The sequence below is a fragment of the Corvus moneduloides genome, chromosome 7 (genome assembly GCF_009650955.1).
Source record: "Corvus moneduloides isolate bCorMon1 chromosome 7, bCorMon1.pri, whole genome shotgun sequence".
In the NCBI taxonomy this organism is placed as follows: Eukaryota; Metazoa; Chordata; class Aves; order Passeriformes; family Corvidae; genus Corvus; species Corvus moneduloides.
The window spans coordinates 4,495,414-4,518,032 of NC_045482.1; the positions used below are offsets into that span (position 1 = coordinate 4,495,414).

The following is a 22,619-nucleotide window of genomic DNA, read 5'->3' on the forward strand; positions in this document are numbered from 1 at the left end:
AGCACAATTCAAAACCTTTATGTTAGCTGCATATAATATATTTTCTTTCTTGCTTTGTAACAGGCAGGATAAATCCCAAAGACAACACTTTCTTCTTCCTGAACCCCAAGAGAAAGTAATTATTTCAAGCTGGAAATCTAATATTGCCAGTGTTGGGAGTGGGAGCACATAAATCGCTGGCACCATTCACTTTCTGTTGTCATATTGCCACATTTGTCAATAATCATCCTTTTCTGTTTGTTTGTTTTCAAATGCATATCTGGTTCAAGTGGACTCTGGTGCACCAGGAGATGCTGCCTACCTTATCCAACAACTTCAGCTGAACACAGAAAAACTACTTGAAAATAGTGGGGATAAGCGATAGCTTCAGATTATTTTCTTGTGTGGCATGACCATGGGGCAAAAACCTAACTGCATGTGTAAGGTAAGGGTAGGTGAGAACCAGCAGTTCAAACCAGGGGATCTGGAAGCCTCGCATCTAGCTTAAGTTGTGTAGTCGGCTCTCAGTAGTGCCAGGGCATGTTTCATATTGATGTCCTCAAGCAATAAGGTAGAAGTAGCCCGCTGCATTGCCATAGTCAATGTATCTCACACCTGGAAAGCAGTGTCTCTGCTTCGGGCCTGTGGGGAGGGAGAGACATGAAGAAAGAAGGGGTCAAGTCGTATCAGTGACACACCCCATGGAATACTGTGCTTTGGCTCATCTTACTTCCTTAGTCCTTGGGTAGCTAATGAGGCTCATAATACTTTGCTTTAATATGTTAAAGTCTTGTTCCAATTTCTGTACAGTGCCTTGTAAGAGTCTAGTAAGTATGCCAACATTTGGTGACTAGCTGGAAAGGAAAAGATGACTGATGTCTTGAAGAGCAATAAAAAAAAAAAGCCCCAAAGCTTTCCATTGTGATTCTGGATAGATTTTTCATTTCCCAGTGTATTCACAGTGAGAAAACAAAAGCAAGTTGTTTAAACTTGCACCTAATAGCATAGCTTGGAATGTATCTGCAATCCCAAGAGGTATTAACAGAGATTAAACATTGAATGTACGTATAATCCATCAACAGGCAGTTTCTCTGTGTAGGACAGTTGAAGGCAATTTAAATAGGAGTCTCTGTTTTTTGTGCAGTTTTCTTCCATGTGTAATATCTGGAATGGCACTGGACAGATGACCCAGCTTTAGTGTCAATTTATTTTTTTGGTCAAAATGACAGGAAATACACACAGGCCATATGAAAACAGTTCAGTAAAGTTTCAACACTACGACCTATTGCTACATTGTAGTTTATTGCACATTCTGATTATTTTTTAAAATACTTTTTTAACACTGGTTTGTCTTAAACTTGAATCTTGCCTCAATGTCTGATACAATCTCTGATGCAAGGTTGTTTTTTTAATTAAAAGTTATTTCTATATATGTTGTATATAGTCTGAATTTGATGGCTTTTTAGAAGTGAAGAAGTAGCAGCAATACTTCCTCTTGGCACAGAACCCTGCTTGGCCTACAAACCCACTGCACTTTTGCTGTGGTACTGATGCTCCACTGATGCTGTGAGGCCAAGGGCCCCCTCAGTGCCTCCGTACAGAGCAGTGTGTTGCCCTCTCTCTTGCCCTGCATGTGCATCTGCTTCCAGGAAACAGTGTCTGAAAGGTTCATGTCTCAGATGTTTTGCAAGTCTTTTCCATACCCTTATCTACTCCCTAGGAAGCCTGATCTGACCAGCTCTCACCCAGCTTTGTTGTAAGGTATGGGCTTCCTTTGTTGTCTGACACCTGGGGCAGAGGGAAGAATTCTTGCACTTCAGGAGAGGGGACAGACTAAGTAAACCAGCCAGCCAGGCCAGCTGCCTTCCATGTCCTGAGAGTGCTGCCAGGAAATGGAAATACAATCCAGTTTACGGGAGGGTTTTTCTTTACTGGAGGGTGCAAACAGAAGGGTGTTAAAAAGGAGGCCAAAGACCCCCTGTGTCGTAGGAGCTGGGTTATCCCAGTTTGGTTAGCCTGGGAAACTGCAGAGCATCGCTGCACTGCAGTTCAGGTCCCAGCCGCGGTGCCAAATCGTCGTGTGGCTGTGAGGTCAGCCCTGGTGTGGGCTAAAGCAGCTGCTGGGTACCTTGCCCATTACAGGGGCTGTAGAGGCGGATAGTGGCCCAAGCAAGGGGAACCGTGGTTGCTGTGTCCTCTCTTGTATGTTCTTGCCAGCCCTTGTGGGAACTTGTTATTGCTTCATGAGACAGCAATAAAAAGGGTAGTTAGGCTGAACAGGCACAAGACAGAAGCAAAACATCTGTTTTGTCATTACCCCAGTCCACCTCTGGCAGAAATCGTTTCTCCAACAGCTGCTTCTCAGCTGGCTAGGCCTGTGACAGCAGACTGTGGCTGCTGGAGCACCGTGCCAGAGCTGTTCCTCCTCCCACGGTGCCAGCACAGGGCTGTTACATGCAGTGGTGGTGCACAGGGCTCTGCCATCAGTTGAGCAGGATATGTGCGTGTGGCAGGCAGAATCCAGTGGGAAGCGGGGCCAGGAACAGGCAGCATTTCCCCCATCACCTGCCTGCCTCCAGCATCCCTCCATCTGGCAGGGCCGGGTGGGCAGTGCCGTGGGCACATGGCAAGTGAGATGCTTCTCAAGAAGCTGCAGACTTGTGCCCTGCCTTCTCTGTCTCCACTCTGTGTCTTGGCTCCAGACAGGGAGGCACCTGATTTTTCAACAGCCCCATTTCAGTACAGGGACAGGGTTAGAAAACTTGCTAAAACTTGCTGAACTCAACTTGACTCCAGGACCAGCCGTCTCCTTTCATTTCTCCCTATACTGCATGCAGCTGGAATCAGCACTGGTACTCTGGTTTACTGCCTGCAGCCCATGTCCTGGCACAGCTGGGCTCCCACCTCCATACAGTTCAGTTTTGCATGAATGCTGGCGTAATGAGGAAGCTATACCTGTTGTGGGAATGGGCTGAGGGCCAGGCTCATCCTTGAAGCCATAAAATGTGCAGAATCCCCTACTTATTTTCTTTCCTTTTCAAAGTTTTAAAAAGAATAAAACTCCCAACAAAACCCAACCTCTCTTTGGCTGTTAAGATGTGGAACAGCTGTTAGTGCTGCTCCTACTGCTGTGGCTGAAGGTATTACAAAGACTCTGAAATACCAAGTTAAAACATAATGCAGAAAGGCCCCCCCACGCATGAAAGTGAGTGTTTGCAGCTGCACAAAGCCATTTCCCATGTACTTTATTTACCATGTTCAATCAAGGCATTTTTTTAAACACCTCTTATGTTCTGCTTCCTGCTGCTGTGAGGATTTAAAATGCTTCATCTCTGCATCCAGGACCTTAATGGAATGTAAGTAGAAATAAGAATCTTTAAACCCTACTAAAACTAAGCTCTGTGTGTGTCTCCTGTAGTGTTTTACCTCGCTCAGGGCTGTGGGCTGTACCACTCTGTGCAGCACATGTGCAAGCCCAGCATGACTTGGTTCTGTTGTTTTCATCCCGTTTTCCACTTCAGACAGACCTGTGCTGTCAGATCACTCTGGACCTCTCTAGACCACGTGCCTCAATACCACAGGCTGTGCTCTCCCTTGTTGCTGAAACCGTATCAGAGGATTGCAGCATCTAATGGACCTGGGGTTTATTCAGCCCCGGGGAGACCATGCAAGTAGCTCTCTGGGTTTTCGTGTCAGCACTCAGTTCCAATCCTGCGACTCAGGGCTTGTTACTGAGCAGGACAACAGCCCCCAAACAGATCACTCTGTAAATGTATAGAGGTGACAAATTGAAACAGTATTAAGCATTAAAGAACAAGAATCATTCATTACTGTGATTTCATGGACATGGTCACTAGCAGATTTGACCTTAGATGTGTAAAAGCTGCTGCAGCAGGAGTCACTTGCATAAACCCACATTGGTGGGATTCAGACAGAAGGAAGCAATTAAGAAATTTTACTTTGTGGGTGTAACATCTCGCCCACACGACTCCTAACCCAAGAGTCAATGCAGGTGCAAATTTACCATCTCTAAAACAATTACAAAATGACTACAACCTATGAACAGAGAAAATACCGTATGGTTCCACAAAGCCTAGTACCATCAATTAACTAGCACAACTTGGCTGTTGCCCCCAAATTAATTAGGAAAAAAGTAGAAATAGTTTGATTACCCTCTCAATCCAGCTTACACTCAACTGCAGGAAGTTAGTATACTAGAGCTGTTGTCCTACTACTTTCAACAGCATGAAAAGCCAGACTCCACATCCTGAACTACCATTTTTGTAGCAGCTGGTGGCTGTCCAGCCTGCATTTTAGCTACCAGAGCTGTGACTGTTTGTCCATGCATACATTAAACTCTATGCTGGTTCTTTCCAGAAGCATGGATAAGCTACTCTAACACACACCCAACAGCTCTTGGGACTATAGCCTTTCATGGCCAAGCTTGCTTTGGCAAACCTCTTCTGAAGTATCTCTCAGTACAACAGGTCCAGACAACTCCATTTTTCTTTTGCTAGTTCCCAAATGGCGTTGCAAGTGGAAACAGGAAGCAACGTTTGTTCACCTAAACCACAATTAACCATGCAGAAAAAAGTGGCAGTTCAGCCATTTCAGACACTTGTCTAGTGTCTGAAATAGCCTTAGCTCCTCCTGCTTAGCAAGGGCAGTGGCTCTCACTCTGGGGCACCTCACAGGTCCCAGGCTCAGAAGGGCTGCACCAGCTCTAGCACTGCCTCAGCAGCTGCCAGGTGACACCTGCCTAGCTGCAGCTGCTGAGCCTCCTGGCCTGGCCCCCCAGGGCAGCAGACTGTTTGCAACCCTTCTGTAATTGCAACTTAAAAGGAAAAATACCACACAGAATACCATGAAATATTAAAGAGTCAACAATCCTAATTGTAGCCATGGGAGACCTAATAATAGCCTGCTTGGTCTTCTCTAGTGCATTGTAACTCACCTTTCACATGCCCAAACAGGCCAGGCCTGCGGACACAGCAAATTGAAGGACTCATAACTATTTGGTTCCACAAGCTGTTTTACAGACCCATCTCCAGGTATTTCAACCTACGTATCTCTTCAGCAGATACCATTTCTGTATGTTACCATCTTAATCACTTACTCAGACATACGTACACACCAAGGAGACTGAGAGGCAAGATTAAGGTTTTGTTATCTGAAGAATATTAAAGCAACATTCTTCTGAGGAATTCCATCACTTCCAGGAATTTCAGACACAGCTGTCTTAACTGGCTGTTTGAAAGGTAAATGAGAAGATATTCCCCACTTTGTGATCTGGTAAAGATGCTGCACTGACTGATTTGATGCTTGACTTTTGTAGGCCAAATACTTCCAATGCAGTAGAGACAAAGGACAGGAACACTTCTACCATCACTGGGATTTTTTTTTAGCCCTCTTAAGCTGCATTTTCCTCGAACTTACTCCCAAAGCCACTCATTTGTGACAGTCAGCTTAAAAGAACTTACCACACCAAGGAAGGGGTGTTTAATGCAGTAGTGGAAAAGTTTTGTAGGAATGCACAGATCAAATGACAAATACAGGCAGCAGAAGGCAGTTTGATTAAGAGTCTTCCACAAGAGAGGTTCTTGTGGCGATGCTACACTCTTCTAGCAAGCAACAAACTGACTGTAGTTCAATCCAGTCAGCACTGTTGGAGGTTGTGCCACAAAATTAGCCTCCACAAAATCAAGAGACAGGTTCAAACCACTGAAAGACAGCAAGAATGTTTCCCACTGCTGCTTGCTTCATTGCAGTGAAGGAATGATTCCTCTGTTCAGCAGCAAGAAGTTTCTGTAGTTGGTGTTCATCCAGCCCTCCCTTATGCAGGAGAAAAGGGTTCTCCTGCGTGCCCAGAGCCTTCTGGAACACGGCTTGGGCAGGTCTCATCGATCCAGACTGCGTTTCTGGGCTGCTTCTGAACACACATTCCTGAGGAGGTTGATCACAGACCTCGGGTCTGCGCTCTTCATAATAGCACTGCCAGACACAATCATATTGGCACCTGCCTGGAAGACATCAAACACCCGCTTAGTCACACGGAACAGAGCCACTGCCTACAGCTTGCTTGTAAAACACTGGAGGTGGTTGTGAATTCTGGGCTGGTGTGCAAACAAGTGGGACACACATGACACACCTCTAACTACAATCCCAAGTCAAGTTCAGAAAACACAGCTCTTCCCCAAATACGTAATTTCTTCATCACATTGCTTCTATTTACACCAACATAAAAGAAACAAAGTTCTCTATCTTAGGGCAGGCTACAATAGCCACTATTAAAAAAGATTAGATCTCAAACAGATTTTGATATTAAATGTGTTTTACAGTTTCCTCTGAAAACTAGAAATTTCTCCTAAGCTTTATTTTCTGGGTGTTGATAAGTCTCTCAGCACAGTGACTGAGAATGCTGCTCTGTTGCAACCTCTTACCTCTGCACACTTATGGATGGTGTCAGGCCCAACTCCTCCATCCACTTCTATATCCAAGGAGGGAAACTGTGTCCTCAGCCACTGAACCTGAGGAACCAGATAAAAAGGCAGGCACTGAGATCCACATGAGCTGCCACCCTACAGCTTCTTACAGATCTAGACAAGGTTTATCTACTTCACCACTATACTCCCTACTGTTAATTAGCTTTTAGCTCAATAAATAATGAAAGAGAAACATAGTTTACCTTTGGCATCATGTCTTCCATAAATTTCTGTCCTCCGAACCCAGGTTCTACTGTCATCACCAAAGCCATGTCTATCTGATTGGCCCAAGGTGCCAAGTGTTCAACTGTAGTGCCAGGCTTGATGGCCAAGCCAACCTGCAGGAAGGGAAGCCAAATCCAAGTGCACCTTAGGATTCATGCACCTCAGGGCAAGACTGGCCTGAGCTCAGTGTGGATTCCTAAGAAAATAATTACATGTCTGTGCAATGGCAGGAAGAACAGGCCTCTTTATTTAAAAATTCCAGATTTTCTTCACTAAAATTGAAGACTAACTTCATGCACAGTGTGTTAGGGCTGCATATGCCAATCCCTGACCACCTGAAGTGGAAACAATGAGTTTTTCATAAAATCGTGGAATCAAAATATCTTGAGTTGGAAGGGACCTACAAGGCACATCAAGGCCAACTCCCCGGCCTTGCACAGACATCCCACCAATCCCACCCTGTACGTGACAGCGGTGTCAAAACGTTCCTGGAGCTCTGGCAGCCTTGGGGCGTGACCATTCCCTGGGGAGCCTGTCCAGTGCCCAACCACCCTCTGGGGGAAGAACCTTTTCCTTATATCTTGCCCAAACCTCCCCTGACACAGTTAACAGGTCGCTCCCTCGGGTCCTGTCAGTGGTCACCACAGAGAACCTGCCAGCAAGGCAGTTGTTAGTTAAGCAGGGCACAGTGTGTACTCCCCTCACCTTCATCCCATTCTCCCGAATGTCCTTTATCAGTGCCCCGGGATTGCCCGTCGCTTCTAGATGGAAAGTGTACTGGTTTGCTCCAGCGACTGCCATGGGCTTCACCCACTGCTCTGGCGTGGCCACCATCATGTGCATGTCTGGAAGAGGAGAGCGAGCGGGCAGTGGGGCTGAGTTCCGCTGCCGGAGGGGCAGTGCCCCGCAGCCCCCGGCCCTTACCGAAGAAGGGCTCCTGGCCCAGCCGCTTGCGCAGGCACTCCACGACGGGGTGGCCAAAGGTGATGTTCGGGACGAAGTGTCTTGAGGCCGAAGAGAGAGACGCACCCGCCCGCAGGTTACACCCCGGGCCGGCCGGGAGGGGAGAGGCAGGCCGTTCCGGCCGCCCCCCGCGCCCCCGGCCCGGCCGCTCCCGCCCGCCCCCGGCGTTACCCGTCCATTACATCCAGGTGCAGGTAGTCGGCCCCGCAGTCCAGCATGCGGCTGCACTCAGCGCCCAGCGCCGCCAGGTCGCTATTAAGGATGGAAGGACCGATCCGACAACCCGACGCCATCGCTGCCGCCGCGGCTCCTGCTGGGACAGAGGGAGGGCCGGCCGGGCAGTGGGAGGGCCAGGGCGGTGCCCTCGCCATCTTGGGGCCGCTGCTCCGCCTGCGCTGACGCAGCACAAACGGCTCCGGCAGCGCTGGCCTGCCCGTGCCCTCGGGCCCAAACTGGAGGAAATAATAGTTATAATAGTAATAACTCTTCTGTAAGTGATCTTAAGTTTCCAACGAAGTGTATTTTGTCCCCCCCAAAGAACAGCTCCAGCCTCACGCCGGGTAGAGCCACTGCCACAGCCCGTTCCCGCGGCACCCCCCACGCCAGGCCTGGGAGCAGATGGGTAAACTTCTAACAAGCGCTGTCGGTATCCCAGAACAAAACCACACATCGAAGTCCTTCGGAGCCCAAGAGACCGACCGTGTTACACAAGAGATTCAAACACAGAAGAACTCTGTCCTTTGCCGTCGTTCCTTTGTATTTAATCCCCGGCACAACGTTTGCATAAAATGCTGAGTCAACGTGACTGACTGACACATGGACAAGACGGGCACAGCCGGACGTTGCTGAACACGACATGCACTTAAGGCGTCTAACACTATGTAAAGCAGCATCGTTTGTCTCCACAGCAGAAATACACCAGTTCTGGTACAGAGATACTGGAGGAAAGCACAGACCAGCTAAAGTACTTTGTATGCCACTCATCAGGACGGCATTAAATGCAACTGGTACTACAGTAGAACAAACACATGGGAAGTTAGGCTGATGGGCTGACTTGTCTGTGCCATTTCTCAGCAATCATCCCACAGAACCAAAGCCAGCTGCCCAGCCACCTGGATAAAACTAAATTACAGATTACATCATTTATAAGATGCATTGATTTCTAGTAGGGTAGACATTAAAAAGAGGCATTTTGGTCCTTGCTATGGCTTTCTATTGTGGATTCAGCTGTGACAGTGGAAACTTGAAAGTTATTATATACACTGAATTAAATGAAGTAAATCAAGTTATTTTGTCATCTCTAGAGTAGAGTACTGTGGGAAGGCCTCTACTTTTCATTAAGGAAGATGCTTCCTCATTTTCAGCAGAAAAGGTCACTATAAACTGCACCATGAATTCTGTATGTGTTGTGTCCCAGCTGTTTACTCAGCTCATGTCTGAGGCTTTCCTGCCCCTCAGACTGCCAGTGACCAAGCCTACCTTGGGACATGAAAATGAAGCTGTGGGGTTTTTTCTCATTTGTGCATCAGTGTTAATAATAAAACTTAACATCTGGAATTTAGCAATTCTTGGAGTGACATCTGAGCTAGGAGCTAATCTAAAGCAGCATCATACAGGTAGCTGGCACAGGCTCCAGTGCACTAAGGAGATAAGAAGCAGTACAGCATGTTTTGGTCAGCAGAGGAAACAGTTTGTCATCCAGGATATCCATGGGGACACTGTCACCTCCACCTGAACACCCGTCATACAAGACCAGGTACCCTTTGGAGCTGCATTAGAGCACCACCTGTACATTATATAGCCCCATATATGTGGGGGCTATAGGTGGTGTACTATAAAAATAGTTGCCTTTTCAGGCCTGCTTTTTCCCAAGATATGCTGAGATTCTCCATCTCTCACCAACAGCATGGTAGCAGAACATGCTCAGCACCTGGGAGAAAGATGGCCTTTGCTCTCTTCAGAGGTTTAACGTGAGTGAGTTCCCTGCCCAGACAGGTGTGCACAGCTCCTGTCAAATGTGAGCATTTGGCAAATGCCAGGCAGTGCAGCCTAAGGCTCCATGGGCTTCGCAGGCTGAAACCTGCTGTCAGGTGTGTGGTTAATTGTCAAAGCCCTAGGAAAACCTGTGTGCTGCACTACAGCAGCAAGGCAGCTGTTCATAGGGTAGTACTTCAGCTATTTCAGAGCCAGTGAGGAGTCCTTTCTTTGGAGATGGCTAGAAGGATATAATTTCCCTCCTTAGTAAGGCTGGTTTATGATGTGTGTGTCCAAACTGCAATCCCTCAGGAGCCATAGTAGTAATTAGTGCATTTTAGATACTTTCAGGATGATCCAAAACACCTTCCTCTGCACAATAAGGACACAATTATGAACTCCAGTTAGTCTAACATGAGCCAAAAAAGGCAGTGTGTGATTCCCAAGGGTATCTTTGGGCATTGCTGATGATTTCATGGTTTCACAGCTGTTTTGCAGTTTGCCCATCAGCAGCTAATGGCTAAATTCCCATTTCAGTGTAATTCCATGACGCTGCAGCAAAACCTGTAACTCAGCTGTGACTTCAGCTGATCCCTCTCCAGGGACCTTCACCTTCTGTGTTACATACATTTATCTAATACTTGCAGCCATGAACATTATATACATAAAATGGAAGCTTTTAAATACAATCTCAGCATGCCAAAAATAGATTTCATCAAGTTTCTGCCCTGCAATATCCATCTTTTGTTTACAGTGTACATATGTATTTATATATATAGGAACACAAAAATACCATATATAAATATTTATTTTAAATCCCTCTAAGTGCATCCAATGACATCAGTGGAGCAGTTGCTTGGGTCCACCCATTCCGGATGTGGTTTCTCAGGGGTTTTTTTAAGCTGCGGAGATGAATAGCTCAGTACATTAAAGCAGGACAGTGTGGGCTATTTGTACCACCTGCAGACCACTCAGCCCCTGCCCATCTGTGTCTGTGCATAGCACATGCATTCCTGCTTACTGTATTTAGTTTTACAGAGCAAATATTTCTGTAGCACAAGAGCAGTATTTTACAGAGTGGAATGGAGCTAACATACAAAAGTAAACTCAACTGAAGTCAGCAGTGCCAAAAAAAAAAAAAGTCTACTTGCTTTATGGTGCTTATCATTGCTCTGCAAGTTAGAAACAATGGTCCCAGGCTTGAGAAAATCAAGCTTTAGCTTGGTACTTTCTGTCAGTGTTTTCACTGTTTTCAAGGTTTAAGAGCCTTGGATTCAGCTACATAGCTGTCCTCTCCAAAACACTACAAAATTAAATCTTGGGCACAGTCTCAGAAGAGAGTTCTCTGTCTCGCACAGTCCAACAGTCCATTACCCAGTGAGGCTGCTGATCACAGTAGATGGCTGTCAGATAAGGGCTCTAGGGACCACGTTTGCCTACACACCCCTCTCCTGAGAATTCTGTACAAATTCTCGGTTCCTGTGGTCCTGTCCTGAACTGAAACAGATCTCACAAACAGAAATTTGCCAGTCTATATAGAGCAACTGGCTGATAGCTATTTCCTGCTTTTGGGTCATAAAGTGCTCTTGTTTTAATTAGTTACTATTTAGCAGGGAACTCTAAGGAAAGGTACGCGTTTCCTTCCTCTTCCCACTACTGAACTTCCCCAAGAGTTAAACATGAGATTCATCTAGATCGACATCTGTCTCCCCGAGCTCCACATGTGTGAAGCTGAAGTGAGTGGCCAGCAAAGGATTTTCCATCCCGTTGTCCTCACTGATGTGCAGGACAGTGTCCCCATGCTGCAGCAAGCTGGTGGTCTCGAGGCCAGTGTAGTCCTCGGTGTCAGAGAGCTGGGTGGGTGGGGTGCTCTGTGCTGTTGTTGGCCAGGACTCCAAGCCCTCCTCTTTTTCCTTCTCCTTCTCAGCAGAGAGTGCCTCACTCTGCAGTTGAGGAGAGCTGGTGGTCAGGCTCAGAGAAAGCAGGAGGGAGAGGGGCAAAAAAAGGAGAGGAAGGTCTATAAAGTATTTTCTCATTCAGATACACATTTTACCATAAAGAACTAGGCACTTGCAGATTATAAATACCTTAAAATTATACCTTAACAATTATATATTTTTGCTGGTGAATCAAATTTACAACAATGATCAGAAAGGTTATCTGATTTGAGTCATTAACACTTTCTCATTTCATCTTTTTTAGCATATGTCTTCAAACTGAGTGTAGGCTTAGATTAGATATTAGGAAAAAATTCTTTACTGTGAGGATAGTGAGGCACTAGAAAAGCTTTCCCAGAGAAGCTGTGGATGCCCCATCCCTGGAAGTGTTCAAGGCCAGGCTGGATGGGGCTTGGAGCAACCTGGTCTAGTGGAAGGTGTCCCTGCACATGGCAGGGGGTGGAATGAGTCCAAACCATTCTGTGATTCATTCTATGATTCTGAAGTCAGAGATCATTCATTTGTTCATTTGGCAAAGGACATAACCTCAAAACACAATGGATATCTGGGCATATAAAAGTGATCTCAATGTCACTGATGTGTTAAATGGATGACTGGGATTGTCCCTGCACCATCCTCAGTGGGGTCCAACACAGAAAAATGTTGGACAAGCAGTTTCTTTCGCAATGTGATGCTTTTGCTAAAACAGTCCTGAGGCTTTGATGGATTCCTTCTTTAAGGAGGCATCTCTCAGGAGCAAGCTGTGAAAACCTGTTAAGGACAGCTTGCCTTGGTGATTAGGTCCAGAAGTACACTGTATGAAATGGGAAGATGGAAAGGGAAGATGCAGAAAATATATTTTCAAATTAAGAATTGTTGCACAGATCTGGAAGGGAATGGCTTTACAGAAGCAGGGGGCTGGACAGCAAACAGCCTAAAAAACAGACACACAGGAGGGTTTGCTGTCTTCACTCTCCTGCCAGCTTTCATTACAGTGCTGTAATGAATCTGGTGCTTCCCCGTGCCTGGGATGGAGCAGTGGAGGAACACAGGCTACAAACCCACCAGTCACGTTACCTGGCTGTGGAGATCAGCTACAACGGTGGCAGGTGAGGAAGTCAGCACAGGTTTGCTGAGGGGCTCCTGCTGGCTGGTGGCCTGGGGGCTGCTGTGGCTGCAGCCCGGCTGCTGTACCGGCGGGTCCACAGCACAGGTTGGGGGTGCCTCAGGCTGGACTTCCGTGAATGTCACCGACCGCTTCTGCTCCACTGAGGGTACAAAGCCCAGAAAACTGAGGGTTAAAATTCGGGGAAAAAACACAAGAAAAGAAGAGAGACAATCCCTGGAGTTTTTACAACTAAGACAGGATTCATCCAATTTTTATATAAGCTGTCTAATTGGCATCTAATCTAAAAGCCTTTTACCCTGGGCTTCCACTACAGCCACAGCAAGACTCTGGGATCACCTGAAGTCTAGCCAGCACACCTATCCTTGTCATGGTTTGGTGAGAAAAAATACCACCCATAACATCTATCCATTCCAAAAGAATACACTGAGTTGAATCCCATGTGAGTTAGGCACTTCTGCCCTCAAATAAAAAAGAAAAACTGGCATGCAAAAAGATAGAATTGCCCAAGGTTTTGCAGAACATCTGAGAAAAGAAAGTGCAGCAGATAGCCCCTCATTCCTGCAGACTAAGTCCACTAGCCAGGAGTAACAGAAGAGCACAGAGTAAAGACAGTTAGACTAAAATCCTAACAGTAAAACTGGTATTCCTGTTCCTGCTCTTAATTATTTTTGGCTAACTTTTATGTTTCAAACATCTGCAGCAGTGCTGTTGCCCCAGCATAGTCCTGCTGAGCAGTTAGAAACCCAGGAAGTTCACAAGTAACCTTTGCTCTTCCAGATGTTTCCTCCAAAGCTCACTCCAAATGGTACAGAATACAGCCACCTGCTCAGCTTGGCAGTGCTGACTCCTGGAAACATACAGCACAGACTGAAGCAGTCCTACATTCATTTCCATATACAATCCTTAAAGCTCTGCACTGCTAAGCTTATGATGGGACATTTTCTTCTTTCTACTACTCTCAATAGCATCTTTCAAACTTGCACATCTGGAGGTTTTGGATAAGGCATCCTGACTAGAGGAAACCCATCCCCTAAATTCTCCACAACTCCTGGAAACAAAGTAATTCATTGTCCATATCCTGTTTGACCTTGAAAACTTCTGGAGAAACCATTAAAGTGTTTTGAGGGGGTGGATTTCTGATAGGATATCCACGTACTAGGAAGAAGTATAGAGCTCCCGGAATTTCACTTTAATATAAGCTAGTAACAACCTGCTATTCTTTCAAGCTAAAACCACAGCCTTTTCTACTTTCCAGTGTGGAGTGCTGGTTTCGGAAATGCAGCATTGCCCTACCACAAGGTTTTGGCTTTGGCTGGATGCTCCGTCGCGTGGTTGAAAGTCGAGCTCCGTGACGGCTCCGAGGTTCAGTTTGAGTTTTCTGACGTGACAGCAGTGGTCGTCGAAGCTAAACATTGGAAGAGAGAGTTAGGTTAATGTATGTTCACATATTGCACAACTTCTTCTCTGAAAGGAGAACAGATCATCACTGTCTGTACCTCTAGATGTCCATTCACTCTACTTTTAGCAGATACGTGTTTTAAGGTTTCCATGGATCAGACATCTCCTTCATATGAACCTCTGGGCTTTGTGCCTTTTCAGTTTCAACACTGAATGTAATGCAGTGCAGGTTGCATAACCATCATTTAATAGTAAGAAAAAAGCCTGCAGAGGACAAGATTGAGGAATTTAAAACAAAGGGTACCTCCTCTCTTAGGGATTTGTCTGGCTTCACAGCTATGATTTGTGCTATGGTTCCTGCTAAGTCAAGGGACTGCACTAGTATAGCAAAAATTAGGTAGAAGGGACACATCATATCCACATACCGTGTGCAAACAGCCACATACGAGAAAAGCCAAACCAAATCACACAGCAAGAGAGAAGTTTTGTTTACTGTCTGTGTCTTCACCTGCCGTAGGCCTCTCTTCCGCCCCAGGGGCTGCTGCAGAAGGAGGTTCTGTTGTCCTGGCTCACTCTGCACACTTCCCACCCTGTTAGATGTTGACAGCATTAGGCCAAGCACAGAAGCACACTGCATAACTAGTACGTTTCCTGGCAATTGGGACTAAAATAAATAAATAAATAATAGATCGACCAACCACTAATGGCACAGTCACTTCAAAGAGCAGCACTATCTTTGAAGGACGGGAGGAGACATGTCTGCTGGGTTGTGGCTTCCGGGGCTTAGGAAAGGGTGGGAGGTGGAGTCATGGCATTCAGGACTTGGCCACACACATGTAGCATCCAAATACAAATAACTGCAGATTTCAGTTTTCAGTCATTGATTGATGCATCCCACTGGGCAGCACTCACTTCTCTGCATCCTTTGCCACATCAGTGAAGGCAGGAACATCAGCTTCCTAGCTCAAAAGCCTTCTTGTTTGCTTTTCCTTTTTTCAAGGACAATGTTGTAAAATTGTTTTTCTTCCCAAATAAGACTCCATGGCCTCATCACAATTTTGTCATCTGGTTTTAATTTCAATTTAAGTCAACCAACAAAAAACAAACACAAAGTGACAAAGGATCCATTCACATAATGGATGCATGAGTTATGTGAACAAAGCCCCACACTCAACACTTGCAGCCTTAAGTCTTTTTGTGGCTAACAAACAAAAGAGACAAGTAAATGAAAATTAGAGGTAGATAGATAGCTAGATAGATAGATAAACACAGCTTTTTGGTTTTTAATATATTGGCACAAAATATCTGAAAACCTGCAGTAGAAGAAACTTTAGCAATAAAACATACTCCGCTGTGTACCACCTCATACTACCGTTCAACTGACCATTCAATCTACTTAATATAGAAATACCATCCTCCCCTCATTTTTATCAAAGCACTGTATTACTCTGAACACTGGACATTTAGCAGTCATAAAACACTTTAGCTGAACAAACTGTGTCTGAGGGACTTACTACTACAACAGTTACTAACATTTAAGACAGACTTTTTTAAACTCAGGCAGCTGCTTTTTTAGGCCAGACTGGAATCCACTGAGCAACATGTCCTATTTAAGCAACTTCCAGCTATATCTCGCATACACACTGTTGAAGATTCAGTATTGCAATCCATTTTGTCTTTGGTTTGCATTAATCTAAAGGAAAACAACATTCTTTTTCTAGATACTTCTCTTGGAGTTCCCTGGAGTTTGTCAGTACCACCAACAGAATGAAGGTTAATCACCTGATCACACAGGGGTGGAAGAAGAAGACAAACCTAGGAACATGGTCAGACAAGACATGGAGGATGTCTGTGGAGAGGCTTAAAAAGCTCTGTCTCCTGAGCAGCTCATTCTTCACTTTGGCAGAAGTTACCGATTGTTCTTAGAAGGTTTGGCGGAACAGAACATGGAGAGTTTCCTGCTCTGCTTTGGGGCTCTTGGAGTTTAGGATTTTTCCTTTTGTTTCTTTCTCTCATGGAATTTTGTCCCATCTGTCGCTAAGAAACCATAAGGACCGATACTTAGGAGAGACAAAAGTTTCCACTAGAAAGGTGCGGCTGGCCACTCTCTTAACTGGGGGTTTCTCTTGGAGGGGCAGAGATACCATGAGAATTGGGCTGGGGGAAAAGGGGCTAGGCACAGCTCCTTGCTTTCTTGCTCTCTAGGCTTCAGAGGAGGACGGCCGAGCTGCTGCTAGTGGGGGTGGGGGGAGGCGGCGGGGATTCGCTGCTGCTGCCAGAGCCCAGCCCTGTCCTGTTTTCTCCTACCCCGGGTAAGCCTTTGCTCATGAGAGCAGCCATTTAACTGGGACCTTATTGGAACACTGTCTCACTGGAAAGGACCCTTGCCATCTGCTCAGGTGCCTCAGGGGAAGACCGGGACCCTGACCCCCCTCCCCCTTCCCGGAGGGCACGTCTTCCCAGCTGCCTGTGGCAGCTGCTGTGGAGGAGCCCAGCTGCCACTGCCCAGCTCTGCTGCTTTCTGCCACTGCCTCGGGCTTTTTTTGCTGCACTGTAACACACCCCCCCTGCCTGCTGGGACACCCCATGGCCCCTGCTACACCTGCAGAATGTCTGCTACCTCTTGCTTGCTACTCCGGGTGAGCCTGCCCTGCTATTCCAGCCGCTGCTCCAAGGTTCCTGCTGCAGCCCATGTTTGCCATCCAACCTGTCTGCCATCACCACGTGACAGGAGATGCAGCCGAGCCCGCGCCACAGCGCCCCCTGCAGGCGCGGGGGAACCATTGCACCCCCGCCGCCCGGCCGGGAGCCACCAGCGCCCCTGCCGGCTGTCACCAGAACTGCACCAGAACTGCCTGACAGCTGAGAGAGGCTGGCACTGGGTTTGTGGGTTTGTTTGTTGTCGCTGCCGTTGTGGTTGTTTGTCTGCCTTGTTATACATACATACATACTAGTAAAGAACTGTTATTCATTTTCCCATATCTTTTTCTGGAAGCCCCTTAATTTCAAAATTATTATAATTTGGAGGGAAGGGGGTCGTATTCTCCATTCCAAAGGAGGTTCCCGCCTCCCTTGGCAGACACCTGTCTTTCAAACCAAGACAGGGGCCAAGTTTGGTTACCTGATCTGAAAGTCTTATTCCTTCCTCCTGTTCATTTAAGCTAAAGCCAGACTTTGCACTGAACCATATCCATGTTTCTGTCACTCCTGCAGGGGAGACTGGGCAACTTCAAGAAGAGAGACATCTTGGGACCCTGAAGCTCTTTATCTTTTGATTGACAGACTACAGCCTAATAATGCTGGGCATGCCCTCAGCAATTTCACCACAGCTGCACTGCCTTGGAAAAAGAGAAAAAGCTTCAGCAAGCTCAAAGCCAGAACAAGATATATTTGAGTCCCTTTCTTCCTCAGACAGGTCTTCCAAATGAAATCACCAGTCCCTGGAACATATATGCCAGCTTTTCCATAGGATATTGACATGCTTTACATACCATGCATCCTAAACACCACACAAACACCTGCCTAGGGATAAGCAGAGACCTCAGAGTTACCTCCAAGTTAGTAAGACTATGTTCTTGACCCAGACATTGACTGCAGCACATATGACTGGTAAGTCCAAAAGCATCACATCATTCCTTATTAAAGCAAAGAGACTGCACTTAAATTAGTCTTTATATTTGTGATCCAGACTACCTGAAGTTACAGCTTGGAGAATTTCCTTAATCTTCTTCTTCTAGGATTACATAAAAACTTATTCTTCTGAATTTCCAGAAGTTTTTACAGTGGCTACCAATGTGTGAATGAAGTAGGAATTAGCTGGAGAAGTTCTTGGGAAAAAAAATTCTACTAGAGTAGCTTTGAGAATACTGTTACGACTTCTGAGGAAGGAAAGGTAACTCTTAGTTCTGTGAGTAAGGAGACATTAATGTCTGCAGCAGAAAGACTGCAATTATATTCAGTACAAAACTGTTTACAGTGCTGAAACAAACTCACTTCACATGTGATATGAAAACACTTGAAAAATTCATTAGATAAAGGGTATACATGGACTGCGTGAGGGCACATAGGCTATACACGAGGTAAAAACTATTCCCGTGCACTGAAGACAAACAATAGGTGAGTAAAAAAAGGCTGGACTTCGTGTCTTCCTGTTGGAGTCTGGGATTTTCAGCCTGGCTTAATAACATAAGTGAAATGAATTAAGTGAGCTGGTGGACGTTTACTTCCAGTACTGAATCATTACACAAACTGGTATAATCTGGGATGATCTTACAAGCTGAAATTGCAGATACCTATTGCAGGGAAATGGTGGACCTGAGAGCAGCTGTGTTTTGCAGAGCTGCCTGTGCACAACACAGTCCTGCTGTGGCTGTCTTTTTGCTCTATATCCCCACATTTTGAAGAAGGAAAGCAAGAGAGAGAGAATCATAAAGACCACAAATTTCAGACAAGTGACTGAATTTTCAGATACAAGCTTTCTCTTCATGAGGGTTTGTGAGGGGTTTTTTTCACATCAAAGAACAGAACTACCAATCTTGTTTCTGTGAAGACGAGCATGGCAGGCAGAGGGTTGGCTCTGTGCAGCCTGCCCTCCCTCCTTTTCTGTCTCTCCTTGTTTACCAGACCTGACCAGGAATATACTGTTTTTCTGATAGCCTGCGGGACCCAGCCAAGGAACACTGAATCAGATGCCATTTCAGCTGACAGTACATTTCCTCCCCACGACAATGTGAAATGTGATCTATAAGAGTAGTTTTTCTAAAGGACATAATCTAGATTTATTTGGGAATAAGAAACAAGATTTTTTTCCTGCCCAACACTCTCTGTCGCTCCCTGAGTATCTCTGTCAGGGATTTATTTGCACAATAATGTTACTCCCATTATGTAGGGCAGAGGTGAGCCAAAGATCAAACCAACCAACCCAAGTTTATGGATGCATGTTACCAGTGCTACAAGGAATGACAGTGCAGTCACACAGTGGGGGCCAAAACAAACTTTGTCGGGTTGGCAAGTAAAATAAGTAATGCTCAGGAATTAAAAGAAAACCAAATCACGCAGCCAAAAAAAACCCCAAAAAAGGTAATGAAGAAAGAAGAAAACAAAACAGAGACAAAGGAAGCAACGAGTTTAAATGTCTATTATAAAGATGTACATGCTTGCCACACCATCATGGTACAGCATATACACTTTGTGTCCCTAGACATATGAATGAGATGGTTGGTGGACAAAGGCAGCAGGAAATGGGTTAAATATATTGTATTTCCAGACACATCCCAGCCCAGTTAGCATTAAACCTGCTGCTGCAATTGCCCTGGCAATATGGATTCAATCTGATTTTTCCTATTAGGAACCATTAAGCTAGGATAGGCACAAACATTACAGGGGAATGTGTTTGTGCAATAGATTTCCATTACAATGGTTTCACCTTCTTCCTTTCTGATTTGGGAAAATATCCTGTCCTCTCAGATTATAACCACAACAGATCACGATGCTCCTCAGCCCTGTACTCCAAGCTGTCTGAGCACTTCAGTGCTCTCCCCTTCCCGCCTTCCCTGCTTTTTTTTCAAGGCTGGGTCTAATTGCTATAGAACAAAGGGAAACAGACTTTATTCTTTTTTGTATTTGTCACAATTTGTTTATTTAAGACTCCTACCTTCCAAAAGGGTCTAGTCCCTAGTAAATACTGTTTACTTCTTTATCTTGGTTATGATTAAATACCAGCTTTTGAATTCAGAAGGTGATCCTAAAAAGTTATCATTGTGCGGCAGCCAAAATCAAAGTTACATAAGAAAAACTGAAGCCTGCTTTATTCAAAACTAATGTTCCTGAATGTAAAAACAAATTAACTCTGCCCTATAATCCCCACAGCACAATAAGCTTCTACAACATCTGCTTTACTACTGCTGTCCTTTAGAGGAGGAATCCAATTTTTACATTTAACAATGCAGTTGAAACATCTTTTTCTCCTCACAGAGATCTAACCTAATTTTTTAGACACATTTGCAGTGTCTTCATTCCTTCTTAAGGCTTCTTAAGGTTTTGCAGCCTGTCCTTAAGACATTAGTGCCCGCTCCTTGAAAAGGATAATAAACTTCAGCAGAACTGACTCCCAAGTACATCTGCTCACCCATTTGCTCTATACCCTAGAGCAGGGTGGAGGATAGTGTCCTGGTCCCTGGAGAAAATTTTTGTGACAGGAATTAGTAGGAACCTGTTGTGCAGCTGATTACATTTCAGGGTTCAAAATAAATTATTGTGTTTGAACACGTTCATTGACTTAGGTGTCTCATAGTGCTCAGCCTCACCACTGTAATTAGGAGTGGCTAGCCCCTACTTAACAAGATCAAAACATTTCAGAATCAACACTGATGTAACTGAGTATCAGGACATTACCTCAGGACCTTCCCCTTTGTCCTCTTCCTCAACTGTAGTGAGTTTTTAGTGCTGCTAAAGGGACAACATGGAAGTTCTTTGGTTGAATGATTTCTCTTCAGCTCTTTAGCCCAGATGACCATGCAATCTTACATTGTCACAAAACCAGGTAACAATACCCCTGCCTCTGCCAAGAAGCTGGTGTCTTTTCCTAACTGATCAGAGACTGGTCTGCCAGAGAAGGGTTCACACACACGAAGGACACCATGTTGCATGGAATGAGCTCAGTGATAGCACCGACAATAAACTCCTTTTGTCAACTGAAGAGAGTGAACAAATGAACACAGCAGCCTGTCCCCATCCCAAAAAGCCACTACCAACATTGAAACCCAAGCTAATGAAACAGAAACCATTCACACAAACGCCTCTCAACATATCCACTGCTTCCACTGGTGCAGGAATGAAATAGTGAGTTACCCTCCGTGTTGCCAGTGTATGGGGCTGTGTTCTCCTGGGAGGAAACAGATGCTCTTGGGACTAACAACAACTCTCCAGCCTCAAGAGGATAGGTTGAGAGGTGGAAGCACAGCAGCAGAGCAGGGAGAATGATTAACATGACTGATCTGGGTGTTAAAGGTGCAGGCTTCCCTTGTAAGTTCCCTCCTAACCCATTTGTGTTTGTTCCCGTCTGTGGGTAATGGGGAACAACTAGACCTGAACTGCAGCACTAACAGAGCCATTTTAGAGATGTATTTATGGCATCCACCTGCAAGATTTCTAAGTTGTCATTTGAGAATTGAAAATGCTTTGCAAGACTAATGAGAATTATTGTAAAGCACCCACAAAACACTATATTCCACAGGACTTACCATAATTAGTTTTATCAGCGAATGGTAAAGAACTCAGCTTGATATTAAGTCTTTTGTGGTGACAGCATTGTGAGATGAATGAAAAAACAGATGTCTCCATTTTACATAGGCCTCCAGACTAATGCTTATAACAGGATACAGCTAATGCCTCATGGATCATCTTTCTCATGCCTTTCAAGCAATTGTTAAACAAGGGGGAAAGGCCAGCCTGCTGCTTCATTCACTACAGCTTTTTCTTTCCCCTTCTCCTTAGCCTTCTCAAAGTTATTGGCAATCAAAGCTGAAAACTGAAGGTGGGTTACTACACCTTTGACTTGCAGGCCTGAATATTGATGAGCCACAAGAGACAGAGATGGAGAGAGTGACAAAAGGTGAGGGGAAGAGACAAAAGGTTGGAAACAGCTTGTTTCCCAGCACACACACTGACAGACAGGTAGTGTTAACACTGTACCTAGAGAGGCTGCCCTCAGTGGCCAGGCTCGGGGAGTCATCGAGGACATTAGGTTCACTGCAGGAGGGGCAGGGAGATTAAGAATTTAGGGAAAGAAAATGCAAAAAGCATGCGCTTGTCTCTGTTTTCAAGGGAAGAAAATATCAACGGAATAAAAAAGTAAAAAAAGGACGGTAACATTAATCGGTCTTACATGCTCAACAGCACATATATGACTCAGAGGAGGTGAAAGAACATCTGATAACAGGAGCAGTCTTTAGAGGGAGTTTACACTGCATGAAGCCTTCTACGTCTCTGCTGAGATTTGGGGAGCTGAGAAGTTGGACAGGATGTGTTTCTAAAGGAAATAAGGCAGGGAACTGTTTTCAAAGCTATTTTCCTGCAGCATTTTGATTTATTTCAGTTCTATTTACTTTCAGCATCATAGAAAGCTTTTTTCCTTCCCCATGAGCCACTTCTTCCTTGAGGGAGGGCTGATCTATCTCCCATGAGCTATAGACCACTCTCCTTCTGGTGCAACTCTAAGGACAAACATGGGGAAAACAAGGTCTCATAATGCAATGAAACTGTAAATAAACAGCTGGCAAGGGTCTTGGCCAAGGAGTACACAATTCCAATGCTTTTCTGCAATGCAGACATCAGGCAGGAGCAGCCTGCTCAGGCCATAGGAAAAGAAAGAAAGGAAGAAAGGAAGAAAGGAAGAAAAGAAGAAAGGAAGAAAGGAAGAAAAGAAGAAAGGAAGGAAGAAAGAAAGACTGTCTGCTGGGTTACCAGCAGGAAAGCAGTAATAACTTTACTTAGCATTAATTAGTTTACATTTGTGAGGCAGTCTGAAATCCC

General features: G+C 45.3%; 2 protein-coding genes across 12 annotated transcripts in view; one reads left to right on the forward strand and one right to left on the reverse strand.

The window, feature by feature from the left end:
- The window catches only part of KANSL1L (KAT8 regulatory NSL complex subunit 1 like), a 67,389-nt gene extending 66,884 nt beyond the window's left edge, over positions 1-505 (forward strand). For all 7 annotated transcript variants that reach the window (XM_032115355.1, XM_032115357.1, XM_032115358.1 and 4 more), the window contains one exon: positions 64-505. The gene's annotated coding sequence lies outside the window, so the exon portion shown is untranslated. The remainder of the gene's footprint in view (positions 1-63) is intronic.
- RPE (ribulose-5-phosphate-3-epimerase) lies at positions 17-7,974 on the reverse strand. Of its 5 annotated transcripts, none has more exons than XR_004241429.1 (7): positions 7,821-7,955; positions 7,611-7,690; positions 7,392-7,531; positions 6,665-6,799; positions 6,420-6,506; positions 5,460-5,999; positions 17-621 (listed from the first exon to the last, which is right to left on the reverse strand). XR_004241429.1 is itself a non-coding variant. In XM_032115364.1 (6 exons), the coding sequence occupies exons 3-6, from the start codon at positions 7,527-7,529 to the stop codon at positions 5,877-5,879; spliced, it is 483 nt and encodes a 160-aa protein (XP_031971255.1). In that variant the 5' UTR covers positions 7,530-7,531; positions 7,611-7,690; positions 7,832-7,974; the 3' UTR covers positions 5,135-5,876. The 5 variants fall into 5 exon arrangements, 3 of the variants coding, with proteins under 3 accessions (XP_031971255.1, XP_031971252.1, XP_031971254.1); XR_004241428.1 differs by lacking the exon at positions 17-621 and adding an exon at positions 1,168-3,743; XM_032115364.1 differs by lacking the exon at positions 17-621 and having other exon boundaries at positions 5,135-5,999; positions 7,832-7,974.
- Positions 7,975-22,619: the final 14,645 nt, after the last annotated feature.